A 17688-nucleotide genomic window follows, 5' to 3' on the forward strand; every position below is an offset into this window, starting at 1 on the left:
GTCCCTATACCAATACTGTTTTGGTTTAAGAGGCTTCGAGTTATCTTTTTTCAAACCTTTCTTCACTGTTTCTTATTCCATATTTTTTTCTTATCTATTCTTTCATATATTTAATCTTCCATATAACTCTTAAAATCATTTTCTCCAGTCTTACCACCAGTGCCTCCCTGTAAGGTTATATAAGGATTCTAATTTGAATTTTATTTATTTTACATATTTAGGCTCTAAGTTACATTGTTATAGTGTCTTTATATCTAAGAGATGGTATGTCTTACCACTTGTTTAGGTCTTATTTTATGTCTGTTAAAGACTTTAGAGTTGCCTTCATATATATGTCTTGTGCCTTTTTTGTTAAATTTATTCCTAAGAATTATCCTAGAGCATTCTTGCTGTTGCAAATGGAGTATTTTTTTTCCTTCTGATTTCTATTTCAAGGACCTAATTGCTACAATAGAGAATAGACATTGGTTTTTTTTAATTCTCTATCCATCTGCCTCTTGGTATTTTTATTAGTTCCCCTAATTGGATTCTAGCATCTTTTGAGATTTTCAGGTATGCAGTAGTATCAGCAGCAAAAACAGTTGCTTTTTTTCACTGTTCATGCAGACTGTTTGGTTTTCTTTGTATGTTAGAAACATCAAGACAGTGTTAAATGATGATGATGATAACTAGCATCCTTATCTAGTTCCTGATTTTACTTACGGTGGTTTTAGTTTTTTTTTTTTTTTTATTTTTTGGAAAGCATACTGTTCATTTCTTTGGTAAGTCTTAATTTTTATTTTTTTCACTTAAATTTTTTTAAATGTTTATTTTTAAGAGAGAGAGTGCAAGCAGGGGAGGAGTAGAGAGAGGGGGAGACACAGAATTTGAAGCAGGCTCCAGGCTCTGAGTTATTAGCATAGAGCCCAACACAGGGCTCAAACTCACACGAACCATGAGATCATGACCTGAGCTAAAGTTGGACGTTTAACCAACTGAGTCACCCAGGTGCCCCTATTTTTTATTTTAAAAAGTTTTTTAATGTTTATTTTTTGGGAGAAAGTGAGGAGGGGAGGGGCAGAGAGAGGAGGAGACAAAGAATCTGAAGTAGGCTCCATGCTGTCAGCACAAAGCCCAACACCGGGCTCAAACCCATGAACTGTGAAACGATGAGCTGAGCCCAAGTTGGATGCTCAACTGACTGAGCTACTCAGGCGCTCCTGTAGGTTTTATTGTATTTAAGTGATTTTCTTCCATCTCTGGCTTTGAGATTTTATTAGGAATGTCTACTAAATTTTATTAGGAAGTGTTTTTTTTCTTTTTTAGCATTTAATGTGATTTTTACAGATTTGTAGTGGAATAGATATATAACCTATCAACATTATGATAGACTTCTTGATACTGAACTATCCTTGGCTTCATGGAATAAATTTCTGCAGACCAAATACTCTTAGATTCTTTGTTTTCTATTCGTTCTGGCCTTTGACCAAAGGCTCCTCAATCTTGATCTCTAGATAGAACTTGTCAGACACATTGGGGAGGAACCTTAATAGGTAATCCATAGGGACTCCCATGGTGCTTTTTTGTAAATTCTCAAGTTGTAAGACTGAGCAGTTTGGGTCTGGTGAATCAAACTGCAATTGACAATGGAGGGAAAAGGAGACACTTTCTGGTCTCCAACTTCCAGAATGCACTTCTGGCCCTTCTTTCTTTTGATTATTTTTAACTTTTATGCTATTGACTCTCTATTTATTTATTTATTTAGTTTGCTTAGTAGCAGAAATTTATGTCAAAATTGCTTCCTTATGTTTCTCATTCCTTTTATAACCACTCAGCCTTGTGTTTTCTGAAACCTGTTTGCTTTATTTTCTCTAGTGGTTTTATTGATAAACTTTTGTTATAAGAATCTTTTGCTATGAATTTCAAGTTTGTATCCAAAATCTAAATTAATAAAAAGTCCATGTAACCATTCTTTACATTTTTAATTGTTTGTCCAAGGGAGGTCCTAGAGGCCCAGCCACATTTTACCAGTCTGGAAATTTAATTTAAATGTCTAATTAAAATTCCATTATTATGCAGATTGTTTTGGTTTTAATTGAAAATATCTTTGGTAGACTTGGCAGTAGTGAAAGATGCAATAATATATAGCCTTAGAACCTAGAATAAAAAGGAAGTCAATTTACCAAAAAGAGCACTGGCCTTGGAGTTAGGAAGCCTGAGTACTATTCCAGCTCTGCCACTAGCTTATATGAACTCACATGAGTTATTGACTTGTGACCATTCACTTCCTCTTCTCTTAAATAAGTTTGCTAAAGTAAATGGTTGATTTTCCTTTTAGCTTGAACATGCTGGAAAATTAGATATATAGCATGTTTGAATCCTGCCTCCCAAAATAGCCCATGATTCTGTTTCACAGCCGAGTACTCCTGCTGTCTGCTTCTATAGGAAAATAGGTTTTGAGTAGACTTTTAAAACTATATTGTGTGCTCCCACATAGCAGTTGCTGTAGTAGGCCTGCTATAGACTGAATGTATCCCCCTAAATTTCATGTGTTGAACTCATAACCCCTACAATGTAATGGTATTTGGAGGTGGGCCTTTGGGAGATAACTAGGTCAAAAGAGAGCAGCTCTCATGAATGAGATTAGTATCTTTATCAAAATGACCCCAGTTAGCTCCCTTGCCCCTTCTGCCTTATAAGGACATAGTGAAGATGACCGTGGATCCTGATGGGATGCCAAATCTGCCAACACCTTGATTTTGAACTGCCTAGTCTCCAGAACTGTGCTAAATTTCTGTTGTTTATAAGTTATTCAGTCTGGTATTTTTGCTATAGCAACCTGAATGGACTAAGATACATTTTCTTCAAATTGGTATTTATGAAAATAATTTCAGGTCTCTATATCCTATCTCTGTAATATCATGTCTCCTGTAGTGAGTTTCTGTAAGTCATATCTGCCCAGGGAGTTCTAAAGGTTTCCTGAATTATAAGACTGGAAACATAATAGGCTTGATCATATTAAAATACCTGATTTTTGATAATTTTTGATCTACATATAGGCAATTTCATATGCATTGACCTAATAAATAGGTGAATTAAACTGTTACCATACTAGGGCTTTACTTGAAAGATCTTCATTCAGAATTGCCTGTTGTCTTATTAGGCATTTGTTGTTTAGTCAGCCATAAATACCTTTGAAAGCCTGCTTGATGCCAGCCTTGTGCTAGGCTTCATGGATATGCCAAGAATAAAATATACCTGCTCCCTGTTTGGGAAAGACTATGGTTTAATGAGGGAAACAAACAACTAACCAATTACAGTAAAGTTGTATGAGAGTTACAGAAGAGAAAATACATATTGTTGTGTGGCACATGACAAGGACTTCTCACCTAAGGATTTGAAAAGGTCTCTTGTTCAGAAATTACCAAAGAAGGGGATTGTTGGGCTGGGATAGGGTGCTTCGTGGCATGTGTGATGTTAAAAATCAGTGGGAAAGCATGTGCCCAGGGGTGTGAGAGAGCTTGGCAATTTCATAGAGTGTGAAAGGAAATAAGGCCAGAAAACATAGGTAGGGGCCAGATCTTCGAAAGCTTAAATAAGTCATATTTGAGATTTCTGGCAATAGAAAGTCATTGAAGCATTTTAAGCAGACAAATCATATTCACATTTAGAAGGCAGTATGCAAAGTGGATTGGAGTATATGTCTGAAGCCAAATTGTCTTGATTCAAATCCCAGTTATACTATATTTAAGCCATTGACATTGGGCAGTTTAACATTAGACTTGTGTTTCCTTATCTGTAAAATGAGAGGATAATTGTACCTTATTTGTAGAGTTGTTAGAATGAACTTAGACAAAACATTAGGTACAATTTATAACCCATAGTAAATATAAATTATTGCTTAGTTACTGCTGTTATTTGTGTTACTATTATAGAATGGTCATTCCAGTTACTTGAATTAGAATGGAGTAAGACTAACTGAAGCAAAACCTGTTAGTGAGTTAGGCAAGAGATGATCGTGACTTGGATCAGAGCAGTGGCAGAAGGGATAAAGAAAGATATTATTTGAGAAGTTTCAGAGATAATAGAATCTTTGAAACCTAGTGATTGACTGAATATAAGAGATGAGAGGAGTAAAAGAAGAGTCAAAGGCCCTCAAATTTGTTCTGGAATGACATTGGTACATACATACCCACATTAGCTGCACTAAAATAATATGTTAATTAAATAAATCCACATTTAAACCTCATTTTTACCTAATAATAAGTAATGCCCAGAAGTGAATCTTACAGATTAGGGGAACTGAGATTGATCCTTTCTCATCTGTAATCATTAAGCCACTGAATAGGTTGAGAGAAGTATAAATATAATTTGGACAGTTTTTGTTTCATCTTTCTGTCTTATTTCTTTTTTAGTTCTCTTTGTTGTTTTAATTATTTAGTATTAGGTTGATCCATACAGAAGTTACCAGTTTTACAGATCAGAAAATCTTTAACCAGAAATGAAGTGGTTAAATGTTGGCCATCTTTACATGGTTCATCCAGTTATATTCTCATTCTGTAGGATTTTTTTTTTTTTTTTTGAGACAGAGACAAGCCAGGGAGAGGGGCAAAAAGAGAGAGAGAGGATCTTAAGCAGGCTCCATACTCAACACAAAGCCTTATGCAGGGCTCAATCCCATGACCTGGCCAAAATCAAGAGTCAGATGCTCAACCAACTGAGCCACCCAGGTGCCCCTAATCGGGGCTCCAAGGGTCCATTTTGAGTTGGATTGACCATTAAAGACTGGAAGAAAATTGATGTGATGGCATAAGGACAGGTGGAACTGAACCTCATGAAGTAGGTGACTTAAACTTGGCATCATCCATTCAATGTGGCTCTGGGAGGACATCTTGTGGCCAGAGTTTTTGTTGACTTTACCAAAACGGACATGTTATATATTATTTTGGCTGTTTTTTGAAAACCTAATTATAAAACTAGTGCAATTGGCCCTTGACCAATGTGTGAGTTAGAGGGCATGAGCCACCACACATTTGAAAAACCGTAACTTTGGACTTCCCCAAAACTTAACTACTAATAGCCTACTGTGGACTGGAGGCCTTACCAATAGCATAAACAGTTGATTAGCACATGTTTTATATGTGTATTAAATACTGCATTCTTATAATAAAGTAAGCTAGAGAAAAGGAAATGTTATGAAGTGAAAATACGTTTATAGTACTATACTGTATTTATTGAAAAAAATCCACTTATAAGTGGATCCATGCAGTTTAAACCCATGTTGTTCAAGGGTCAACTCTACAAAGAAATTAGGAAATCAAGAAAATACAGAAAAACGTAAAGAAAATTAAAAATCATTTTTAATCCCACCTACCATCCACTGAAAAGTAGAGTTGATTTCCAGTGTTTCCTTCCAATCATTCATATATATATATATATATATATACACACACACACACACACACACACACACACATACACTATATATACACACACACAAAGAAATGCTATTTTTTAAAAAAATTGTATCTGTATCTATACACATATATACATACATAAGAGACTGCATTATTTTAAAAAAGAAATGTATAACGGATGGAGCTAGTATTATGCTGAACGAAATAAGAGAACCATATGATTTCACTCGTATGTGGAATTTAAGAAACAAAATAAACAAGCAAACCAAGAAACAGGCCTCTTAGCTATAAACAACTAAGTGATGATTACCAGAGGGGAGGTAGGTGGGGCATGGGTTAAATAGGTGATAAACACCAGATGTTGTATGGAAATGTTGAATCACAGTATTGTACACCTGAAACTACTATTACACTGTAAATTAACAGGAATTTAAATTAAAACTTAAAAAGGAAATATATATATAGATTTTTTTTGAAGACATAGACTTATTGTCACCTTATGTCATTAACTTCGTGTCTTTTGAAGAAAGTGTTTTTCTTTGATCTGAAACAAAACATTTAACTCTTGATTGATTTGATAAAGTGCGGCTCTCAGGCTTTTTTTTTTTTTTTTTATTTCCTATATGAATATTTTGATTATAGCCCCAAGAGAAATTTTACTAAAACAGAAATGAAGTTGGAAGAACTATTATTATGCTAGTGATAGTAATGTAATAGCTTGTATTTTTTATTACATTTTTAATTCTTTAATCAGCCAACACAGTGTCTTTTTTATCACCATAATTGTCTAGTTTTATACATGAGACACCTGAGATGAAGAGAGAATAAGTTACATGACAGAATTCACAAGTAGTTAGAAAAGTTTACACTACTGACTTTGAATGCTTTTTTTTATTTATTGAAATATAACTCAGAAATCTTTCCTTTTTTCATTCAATATTAAGCACTCAAACAATGAGACTTCAAAAATAAAGTCTGTGGTAAATGTATAGAATAGTGAATAAAAACCTGGTTTGTCTGGAAGACAAGGTATTGGGGAGGGGGGTGGAATAGTGAGATCAGATTGGAAAGGCAATAGGGAGCCATTGACTCTTCTTAAACTTTGGATACCATAATAAAGCAAATGCTATTGGATATTTAGGCAGAAATGAATAGATCAGAAAAATGAACAAGACTAGAAGCCCAGACAATATTTAATGGTGGCCTAAAGTATTAAAAACTGAATTAAGAGCCACCATAGAAATAGATTCCCGGGAATCTGGTGAGGGGGAGAGAGTGGTCAAAATGATTCCTAGGTTTCATAACTGAGTGCCTGGGAAAAAAGAATGTTGGAAAAAAAAAAAGAGGGTGATTTGTTGAGGAAAATGATTTTAATTTTGGACATGCTGTGGTTGAAGTCTACAGGATGTCCAGGTGGAAGATGTATATATAGAGTAGCAGGCAAATTAGAAATGGAAAAGAATGCTCAGGAGTGAAGTCAGGACTGGAAACATATAGGCAGAGAAATCATTAGTGTAGAGGGAATAATTGATGCCATATCACCATTCTATCTTTTCAGATACTTTCACTGCCTTGCATATGTATAGTTTTAATGCATTTGAGGAATGTGTGACAACAAAGTATCCAAGTGACTGTTGTGGGCCTCAGACCTGGGCATTCACAATAAGAGAAGCCCTTTAGGTATCAGAGGACCCCATCGTCAAGCAGTACAACATGGTTGGCGGAAAAGCACAGACTACTTAGGAAGGATATTTTAATTGAGAAGTAAAGGAGTAAAGTTATATACTCTCTATATGCTAAGTATTGATAAGCCCTTTTTTTTTTTAATTTTTTTTTTCAACGTTTATTTATTTTTTTGGGGACAGAGAGAGACAGAGCATGAACGGGGGAGGGGCAGAGAGAGAGGGAGACACAGAATTGGAAACAGGCTCCAGGCTCCGAGCCATCAGCCCAGAGCCCGACGCGGGGCTCGAACTCACGGACCGCGAGATCGTGACCTGGCTGAAGTCGGACGCTTAACCGACTGCGCCACCCAGGCGCCCCATTAATAAGCCCTTTGTATGTATACCCTGTCGCCTTTATTTTGCAACAACTCTGTAAAGTAGGAAGTACTTTATTTTTATAAATGATGAAAGTTGAGTGTAAAAGAGGCTAAGTAATACAAGAGCAAGGATTTGAATCAGATGGGTGTTCAGTGCCATAGGGTTTTTTTTTATATGCCACACTTTGCTATGTTCTCTAGTAAGACCTGTCAAATATATCTCTCAAGCTTATGTGCAATACGTTCTTCAGTTTCTTGCCTTCATGTAATAAGCACAGTGCTTTTGATCTTAAAATATAATTAATTCAGTTCTGATCATGGGTGGCTGTTTGCTTTCAATGAGAAAGCACGTATGTAAAGCAAAAGTTAAAATTGGATCAGATAATGTGTATCTCTGTCCAGGTGTGCCGACTTTATAGAATACTTAGAAATGCCAACATTAGTTTATTTTCTTTTACTCTGTTGGATATGTGGAACTTTATTTAGAAGAATAAATTGAGAGTCCAAAGACACCTGGAGGAAAAAATACTAAAAAAAACACATTTCTAATTAGCTGAAAATTGTCACTACCAGAAGAGCCACAATGTAACTCCAACTTGCATTGTTTTAAGTAAGCACAAACAAGATTGTGTAATCTAAGATACATAAGCTAATTTGTACTGTGCATTTTACAGTTTTAAAGCCTGAGTGGAAATGGGTGTATTTACTTGTCCATCATTTGTTTGTATATTTGTGTACCTGATTCTCAGTAAACTAGAAGAAATGGTATCTCAAAACTGTAGAGGAGTATTGAGTACAGAAACAACATGATTGTGTGCTGTTTCCTCAGTATTCAAAATGAGTGAAGTTTTCTTTATTTTTTTCTCTTGAAAAACTGATTGTTTGCTTTGTTATTTTTGTCATCTATCTTAAAATTGGCCAGTATCCAGTGAATTGTGAGAGAAAATGCTAAATATTTAGCCTTCTAGCTAGAACTTCTTGTGCTGCTAAATTTTGATTTCTCAGTTGCCCCGCACTGTTAGCACACTTTCATTCTTTAACATTGCTCTTTGTTCCTGAGGAAAATGCTATAAGAAAATAGGAATTTCCTCTCACCATTACGCCTCTGGCAGTGTGTTTCCATCTAATTCCTGGCTGGCACTCTGTCCAGGTTACAACCCCTTCTCATTACTAGCAGAGTCTAAATTCTGCTCATCTACTAAAAGGGGGATTCCAGACAGACGAGGAAACAGCTTTCAAACACTGCACTGCAGGCATATTAAGTTATTCCCCCAATGTGCAGTCGGGAAATCAGGGACCACTTCTCTGGCGATGAATTCTAATGAGCTGCTAAAGATGCCGAAGGGTGTGTGCACACAGGCGTTTTCTTTCCCCTCCCCCCTTCTTCCTTTTCCCAAGCCCCCTCTTCTCCCCGTTTCCCCTCCTCCTCCTCCTTTATCCCCTCCCTCTGTGTCTCAGTTCTGCAGTAAACGGGGCTGAGGCACATTCCTGCACTGCAAGGCTTTCTCTTAAGGATGTTTTGTGGCTTTTGTTTGGATTGCAGCATGCAGAATTACAGGTAACACTTTGAAATTGAGCTAGACAGATAAATTCTGTTGAAATGTTTTCGAAGAGGTGAAATAATTACATTGGAATCAGTGAAGAAAATGAGCTAATTCTATTAGTGGTAGTTATAGTAAGATATTTTCAGAAATGCCATAAGCAGATTCTTTTTCTCCCCCGAAAGGCTCAAATGAGAGGAAATGGGATTAGATTGATCTGGCTTGTGACTGATTTTGTTTTATGTTGATCATGAAACTTGCTGTTGTTTCTCTTCCTCTGTAAAGTAAGGACCAGTTATGTGGGGTGCTGCTGAGAGTAGCCATGAATGGTTGTACCGGGTGGGGTGGGATGGAGTGGGAGGGTTGATACCAGCCTGAGCTAGCCAGGTTCTTTGATTAGGGCATTGGATGCAAAATGTAAAATGCTCTCTCCTTTTCTTCTATCAGCTGTTCAGAGGAGACTCATTACAACTCTTGCTGAAGCTCCTAATCTTCCTCCCTTCTCTTCTGCCCCTAACCCCTACCCTCATTGGCCTGAAGACAATGTACCCAGAGTTTGCCTTACTCCCCTGGCGCTATGTGTATGGTAAACCTGGTACTATGGCCACATCTGGGACTGGCCAGACAACTGCTGCTGGTTCTCCCTATTCCAAGAAGGATTTAAAGGGGAATTACACTGCAGGCAATGCACCAGAGCAGCATCAGGAGCTTGGGGACTAAGGCTCCTCTGGCATTATTACAGACACACAGAGCTGACCGCAATGACAGCAGCTGCTCCTTTGAACTGTTGGCAGCAGCCAAGCGGCAGCATGAAGTGAGAGATCACTCCTGAGCTCAAGATGAACTCTACCTTGGATGGTAATCAGAGCAGCCGCCCTTTTTGCCTCTTGACATTTGGCTATTTGGAAACTGTCAATTTTTGCCTTTTGGAAGTATTGATTATTGTCTTTCTCACCGTATTGATTATTTCTGGCAACATCATTGTGATTTTTGTATTTCACTGTGCACCTTTGTTGAACCACCATACTACAAGTTATTTTATTCAGACTATGGCATATGCTGACCTCTTGGTTGGGGTAAGCTGCTTGGTCCCTTCTTTATCACTCCTCCACTACCCCCTCCCAGTAGAGGAGTCTTTGACTTGCCAGGTATTTGGTTTTGTAGTATCAGTTCTGAAGAGTGTCTCCATGGCCTCTCTGGCCTGTATCAGCATCGATAGATATATTGCCATCACTAAACCTTTAACCTATAACACTCTGGTTACACCTTGGAGACTACGCCTGTGTATTTTCCTGATTTGGCTATATTCCACCCTGGTCTTCCTGCCTTCCTTTTTCCACTGGGGCAAACCTGGATATCATGGAGATGTGTTTCAGTGGTGTGCAGAGTCCTGGCACACCGACCCCTACTTCACCCTGTTCATCGTGATGATGTTATATGCCCCGGCAGCCCTCATTGTGTGCTTCACCTATTTCAACATCTTCCGCATCTGCCAACAGCACACAAAGGAAATCAGCGAAAGGCAAGCCCGCTTCAGCAACCAGAGTGGGGAGACTGGGGAGGTGCAGAGCTGTTCCGATAAGCGCTATGCCATGGTCCTGTTCCGAATTACTAGTGTATTTTACATCCTCTGGTTGCCATACATCATCTACTTCTTATTGGAGAGCTCCACTGGCCACAGCAACCGCTTCGCATCCTTCTTGACCACCTGGCTTGCTATTAGTAACAGTTTCTGTAACTGTGTCATTTATAGTCTCTCCAACAGTGTCTTCCAAAGGGGACTAAAGCGCCTCTCAGGGGCCATGTGTACTTCTTGTGCAAGTCAGACCATAGCTAAGGACCCTTACACAGTTAGGAGCAAAGACCCCCTTAACGGATGCCATATCTGAAGTGACTCAGATATTGGATCACTGTGTGTGTGTGTGTGTGTGTGTGTGTGTGTGTGTGTGTGTGTTTCCTTTTTATCTCTTTGTATCCCTAGCTTACTAGGAGATCTAGGACAAAATAATTCAACTCTAAGCAGTAGCAAACAAATGATCCATTGAACATACCTTGTAAGTTTGCAGAAATTATTTTCTAAAAAGTGCTTTGAATCGGAGAATCAGGATCATGAAGATAAATTGCTCTTGGTTCCAGTTTTTGTAATGTCATGGAAATGATGACATTTTGAAGATTTAAAATAAATAAAACCATATCTAACACCTCTCTTCAGCTGGCATGACTGAACCTGGGTGTGAAAAGCGTCAGCATTTTTAAAAAGTCATTTTCCTGTCGCTTTTCTAGGCTCCTTCTGTTTGGGCTTCATGTGCAATTGAGTTCTTTTAAGGGGAATATTAAAAAATAGTGATGAATTAACAGGATTTAAATTTTGCTTTATATATGCCAAAGTAGAACTACACTGCAGACTTCAGCACTGTCATTTAGAAAGCCAAATGTTTTATGTTTTAGGTCTTCTCTTGAGAGAATTCTCAATACATATTGTTGAATAACATGAACACCTAAGCGTTAATTTTAGAATTTTGCAGTGCACCATGAGTGAAGCAAAAAGGCAGTCAATTCATACAATTTAGGAAAAATTGAGCTACTTTCTGTGGCATGCTTCATGGGGATCTAAAGAAATGTGTGCATGGAAAGTGATTGCGCTGTAGTGTTTTTGCCCATGCCTTTGTGTGTGTGTGTATTGAAAACGTTTGAATTTAGATTTCTCTTTACAGCAAAGTGTATTTTAATAAGCTGAAAAACAAATGATAGGTTAATGGCTGCCATTTTTATAATGGTGAAAATATATAGAAATGAATCTTTAGTCTTCTTTTTTTTTTTTAATCCACAAACTTTGAAATGTCAGAATATCTGGGAGAAAAAGATGTCCTAATAAGCAACTGAGTCAGAAAATATACTGTATATTTACCTAGTTCCTTTTTTAAATAGAAGGGGATTGAGATGTTCTCTTTGTGGTTAAATGGAATCAACAAAGTAGCATCTAATCTTTTTAAAAGCATTTTTTTGGTGTTAAGAAATGCACATTTGAATGCGAGAAGGAGAAATTCGGATTAAGTCTCTTTTATTGCTCTTCTCTTTCTGGACAAAAAAATCCTTTGATGTAACAGTTCTTTACTTAGTCTTTTTTTTTTTTTAAAGCCAAAGTACTAGCAAAATCTATAGGATTTTTATTATTTATTCTGTAGAATTATTGAAAGTGCTGTGTATTGTATGTACTGGTGATGTTTTGTTCTTCAAGTGATTATCTTTAGAACAAGAAGTTTATTTTTCTAAAAGGAGAGAAGGATTTCCCAGCAGCTCCAGGCATGAGAGTATTTCCTCTGCTTTTCTACTGGTTTTAATGTTTTGGAAGTCTTCAGGGGGCTTATGTGATCTCTGCCTTTGGCTAGATGTTATAATCTGAATACAACAATGGTATTCAGTGAGATGGAAGAAACCCAAGGGAAATGGGTAAAGTGGAGTTTTGAATCCAACAAAGGATGCAGATATTTATAAAACAGGCAAATAGGCTTTGGTTTTCTGTCATGATATTAGAAAACCTACTACCCCTTTTAATATAAAGGGCAGCATTCTTAACGATTTTAGGTCTTAGATTTTAACTTCAAATGTGTGCTGTACTTTAAACTTTTTTATTTTAAGTGAATAAGTATTACATAAACATTTAAATTTCAGATTCTGAATTCTTCCCAAAAGCTTGCTTGCTCTTTATATTTAGTACTAAAAAACTTGATTCTAAGCTGTTTCAGTATTTAGAACTCATGTTGAAATTGCAAGTTATATTAGCAGTGGCTCTGTTAAATTGCCATTTGAATTGAAAAACCTTTTCTCTTGGATTTTGAGAAATGGTTATGCATATTTCTCCTTTATTTACATGCCACAAATCTAAAGAAAAACAAAGTTTCCTTTTTCTTCATACATGTTGGAGAAAGTAACCTGTTCAGATTTGCAGTTTGCTTGTGAGTTTTAGTTTAGCAAAGATGAGAATCTTAAAGATCAATTTTTATAAAAACTGATGTTAAATCGGTGGAGTTTTGCTTTTGGGGGATGCTGAGCCCTTTTAATTTTTTCCTGCAGTAGCATTCCATCTTGTGAGAAAGAGAAAACTCTTTGAGAAAGATCTTAATGGAAATTTTATGGAAAGACCACTGGAAGTGGCTAATCAAGCTGATCTTTTTTTTAAATTTTTTAATTTATTTTTTTTTAAAATTTACATCCAAATTAGTTAGCATATAGTGCAACAATGATTTCAGGTGTAGATTCCTTAGTGCCCCTTACCTGTTTAGCCCATCCCCCCTCCCACAACCCCTCCAGTAACCGTCAGTTTGTTCTCCATATTTATGAGTCTCTTCTGTTTTGTCCCCCTCCCAGTTTTTATATTATTTTTGCTTCCCTTCCCTTATGTTCATCTGTTTTGTCTCTTAAAGTCCTCATATGAGTGAAGTCATATGGCATTTGTCTTTCTCTGAGTAATTTCGTCAAGCTGATCTTTTAATGACTCAAAAGACACCTCTTTTAATAAGAGCTTTTGTTAACAGATTTTTACATTTTTATCCTGGTACCAAATTTAGATGTTATTAGAACTACTTTTTTCACATAAGAATCTCTGTCAACGTCTCAGCCTAAAACTAGAGACTCTATACACTAATTTTAAAGAAAAATCCCCCCATTCCCCACTGGTAAGCTTGCTTAATACCAGATGTCTTTCCAGTTTATCTGTCTTCATTGGACTGTATAAAGTCTACGTTTTCTTCCAGTTACCAGTTCTTTTCTCACATTCATTGATTGTCTATACTGCCTTTTAATTTTTATTTTCTTGTGTGTGTGCATGTTAGGGGAGAACGGGGTGAGCCTGGATGTCAGCAGTCAATCTTTAGTGGCTAGGGGCATTTTCTATGTGATACATTTGGACAGTTCATATTAAAGTAACCTTTTCATCTTGGCATACTTAGTGCAACATTTGATGACGTTTGGTTTAAATACCAATCTTGCTAGTTCAGAATGAAAAAAAAGTATATTTTTAGATTCAATTACCTTGGGCTTTGGCAAGACAGTGCATTTAACTATATATGGTATGTGACTGATATCAGAGGAAGCACAAGCTTTTGGTAATTGTGTTGAAATTATTTCATAGTAAATGTTCAGATAAGACAATACTAATTGTTACATTTGTAAATTAGTTACACGTTTTTATACAGTGATTTCAGAGAAGATGTTTTTTTTTTTCCTCTTAGAGCAGAAAAGCAGCTGCAAAAGGACAAGTGGTCTACTTTAATGAAAGAACTGTCTTATACCAGAAAGGATATTTGAATTTTTCATGGATCTGTTGACTCCCAAATTCCATTTTGTAAAGGGTTTTCCTTAAGCTTTATTGCTGGATGAATTTCTTTTTGAGCCTTTTCTAATGGCTTTTCCTTTTTACTTGAATAATGGTCTCAGTATTTTAAGGATTGGGAAAACTTGAATTTTTATACTATAAATGCATTGTCCACTCACTCTTTGAACTTGAAAATGAAGCAACAGGGTTACAAGTTCCCAGACAGTGGAGTGGTTTCTGGGAGAGTTTCCTCAGCCTTTCAGGTTTGATCGAAAAATCTGCACAGTGGCTTTGTAGGAAATGTTTTAACTTTGCTATGTGTTTTTGTATCATAGAAGACTTGTGAAATAAATTATTGGCAAACCAGAATTTTTTGTTATATGAGCACATTGTGGGAAGATTAAAGTGGGAGAAATGTGGCATTTATGATTTTTTTAAGTCTTCACAAATTGTTCTCTGTGTTGTTTTTGCATAATTTTTCTATTTCAGGTTGAAGGAAAACTAAATATTTTATATTAAGTGTACATATTAATATATTTTACATGCCCTGGCATTATTCTAGACATTTCTTATAGCTGAAAATGAGTCATTTGGCTTTTCTTCAAAATTTGGGTGACAAGGGCACCATGATATGATTAAATTGAACTTTGAATTGAGAAAAAATCCAGGTTTCTGTTACAAATTAACTCGTTTTATAAGGGCAAGTCACTTCTCTAAGCACTTAATTTCTTCTATAAAAGGAGATAATAATCCCCTTATCCCTCATAGGGTTACTTTGGCAATTGAATTAGATAATGGATGTAAAAGTACTTTGTAATATGTAAAGTGCTTTGCAATAAAAATGAGTACTATTATTTGTATCTGCCATGGTTTCACATCTGAGGAAGTCACACATAATGGAATGGTGTCCCCCTACGTTAAGGTCTTAGAAGCTCAGTGCTGGGTGACTATTCCCATGCTAGTTAGCAATCCCACATTTGAGAAGAGAGGCATGATAAATCCTCGCTGTTCTAAAATGACAGTAGTGTTAAATTCATAAAACTGTTTTCATTTATTTCCTTTACTTGTCTGTAAAGTCTCTAAAGGCAGGGACAGTGTCTCTTCATATCTTCATCCCCAAAATCTAACATGGGAGCTGGCTCAGAGCAGAAGTTTTATAGTAAACTTTACAAAATTAATGAATGATTCTTTCTAATTATTAGTTCTAGTCATTATACAGCAGTAATGTTCAAAAGGAGGTGCAGAGCCCACAAGCACTTCTGTTTGCTCAAGGCTGTTCTAGACTGTAAATGACAAAAGGTAGCTTTTTAATACCAAGATACTAGTGTCGGAATGTGCATGCGCTGTATGGCAGGTAACTTTACACCTGGAAACCTGGTAGCCTTGACCCAGGGAACTTCAGACACTGCTGTCAAACTGCCAGTTTCTCACAGCATGGATAAGAAACAGGTATTTGGATCACATCACCTTCTTGGCTCTGAATGTAGATAAGGTAGGCTGTAAAAATCTGTCACAAGAAAAGAGGAGGTATATAGACTATCTTGGTGAAAGAAGCTATTCTGTGGTTTTGCTTTGTCTCTCAGTCTTTACCAGTTTTCTAGTTTTGTCTTCCTTTCTTTTCTTAACATGCATTGGTCATGTATTCAGAGAGATGTGCTTCAGATGACACTGCTGGAGGTTGTGGAAAATTCTGTTTGCAATAACAGTGGGTTTAGGGAAAGCTTAAACAATCAGGAAGCCCTTATGCACCAAGCTCCACTCTATACCAGACATTGCAAATAGCTGGCCTCAGAGGGATATAAAGAAAGATCACCGGGGCACCTGGGTGGCTCAGTTGGTTAAGCGTCCAACTTCTGCTCAGGTCATGATCTCGTGGTTCGTGATTTCAAGCCCCACATCGAGCTCTGTGCTGACAGCTCAGAGCCTGGAGCCTGCTTTGGATTCTGTGTCTCCCTCTTTCTCTGTAGCCCTCCCCCTCCACTTGCACTCTGCCTCTCTCTCTCTCTCTGCCTCTCTCTCTCTCTCTCTCTCTCAAAAAAAGAAAAAAGAAAAGAAAAAAGGATCACATGATTCCTTTCTTATAGAACTTTATAGTTTTTAGATATTTCATATGGAAAAATTCTGTGATTATTTGCCTTTCCAAAAACCTCACCAGAGTAACCTTATCTGGAGGAATTTACCAAGACTTTCTGGTGGGACGCTAGGTATACTGTGCTTCTGTTTTGGGGGTGAGTTCGCCTGATACTAGTGTATAAAAATCATCATGTCACTTTATTAGTTTAAAATAAATCCGTGGGGCGCCTGGGTGGCTCAGTCAGTTAAGTGTCTTACTTTGGCTCAGATCATGATCTCATAGTTTGTAGGTTTGAGCCCTGTGTCGGGCATTATGCTGGATCCTGCTTCGGATTCTGTGTCTCCCTCTCTCACTGCCCCTCCCCCTGCTCATGCTCTGTCTGTCTCTTTATCTCTTTCAAAAATAAACATTAAAAAAAAATTTTTTTTAATAACATAAGAAATCTGTAGTGGCAGTAGGGACCAGTTGTTCCCCAATGGTAGATCTTCATGAGAGGCCAAACCATATTCAGTGTGTTGCTTGGTGAAGGTAGAATTTCAGAATGTGGTTTTGTAGTGTGAACATTCATTGGTATCTGATTAAGCCCATCTCCACAATGAGAAAACCTGATCGTTAGGATCATAATAAAAGTGGAAAGCATCTCTACTGGCCAACCCACCTTCTCATTGATGTTTAATTGATGTGTTATTTCTTAGGTTTAATTAACTTCTTTTGTACTTGTCAGTTAGTAAAATTGCTTGTAATCTGTAGTAGTCTTACAAGCCTGCTACTCATTCTTTCTTTTTGAGGTGGTTTTATATCACTGGTCTTACCTTTTACCATACGACATACTGTTTCATGATTTAATATTCAAAGGGTAGCCGGCCATATTACTTTGTCAGTTGTGGGGACCAGCTCATTTTAGTTTTCATGCAGTACCTATATACTGTCTAATTAGAAAAGGAAGATATATGAAAATACTTATAAAAATTAACAGTGTCAGTCAAATAGCATTGAAACATTAAATATACAGAATGTCATATCTAGCAAAGGAGATGGGGAGGGACATTTGGACTATGAAAGATTTTAGTGCTCATTTGGTCTGATTCTCTCTTTTTACAGACAGTAAACCAATCCATTGACCACACATCTATTTATGATAATATCCAGACTTCCGAATCCATTGCCTTCTCTTATTACACCATGTTGCTTTTACAGAAGTGTTTGACTTCAGTTAGCCAAGCCCTGAATGAGTAAGATTTTAAAAAAAATTTTTTACATATTTATTTATATTTAAGAGAGAGAGAGAGAGAGAGAGAGAGAGAGAGAGAGAGAGAGAGAGA

The 17688-nt window shown here is 36.8% G+C and overlaps 1 protein-coding gene across 4 annotated transcripts in view; it reads left to right on the forward strand.

The window, feature by feature from the left end:
- Positions 1–17688, forward strand: part of RABGAP1 (RAB GTPase activating protein 1) — a 170456-nt gene that overhangs the window by 84205 nt on the left and 68563 nt on the right. The window contains exon 1 of one of the 4 annotated variants that reach the window (XM_040482242.1): positions 9715–10054. The exons of the other annotated variants lie outside the window; for them this stretch is intronic. Within the exon in view, the coding sequence (XP_040338176.1) occupies positions 9818–10054 (237 nt within the window). The 5' untranslated portion in view covers positions 9715–9817. Of the gene's footprint in view, positions 1–9714; positions 10055–17688 lie in introns of those variants that run through there. 4 annotated transcript variants of the gene reach the window in all.

Source organism: Herpailurus yagouaroundi, unplaced genomic scaffold, assembly GCF_014898765.1.
Source record: "Herpailurus yagouaroundi ecotype Mexico unplaced genomic scaffold, PumYag 160, whole genome shotgun sequence".
NCBI classification, from domain to species: Eukaryota; Metazoa; Chordata; class Mammalia; order Carnivora; family Felidae; genus Herpailurus; species Herpailurus yagouaroundi.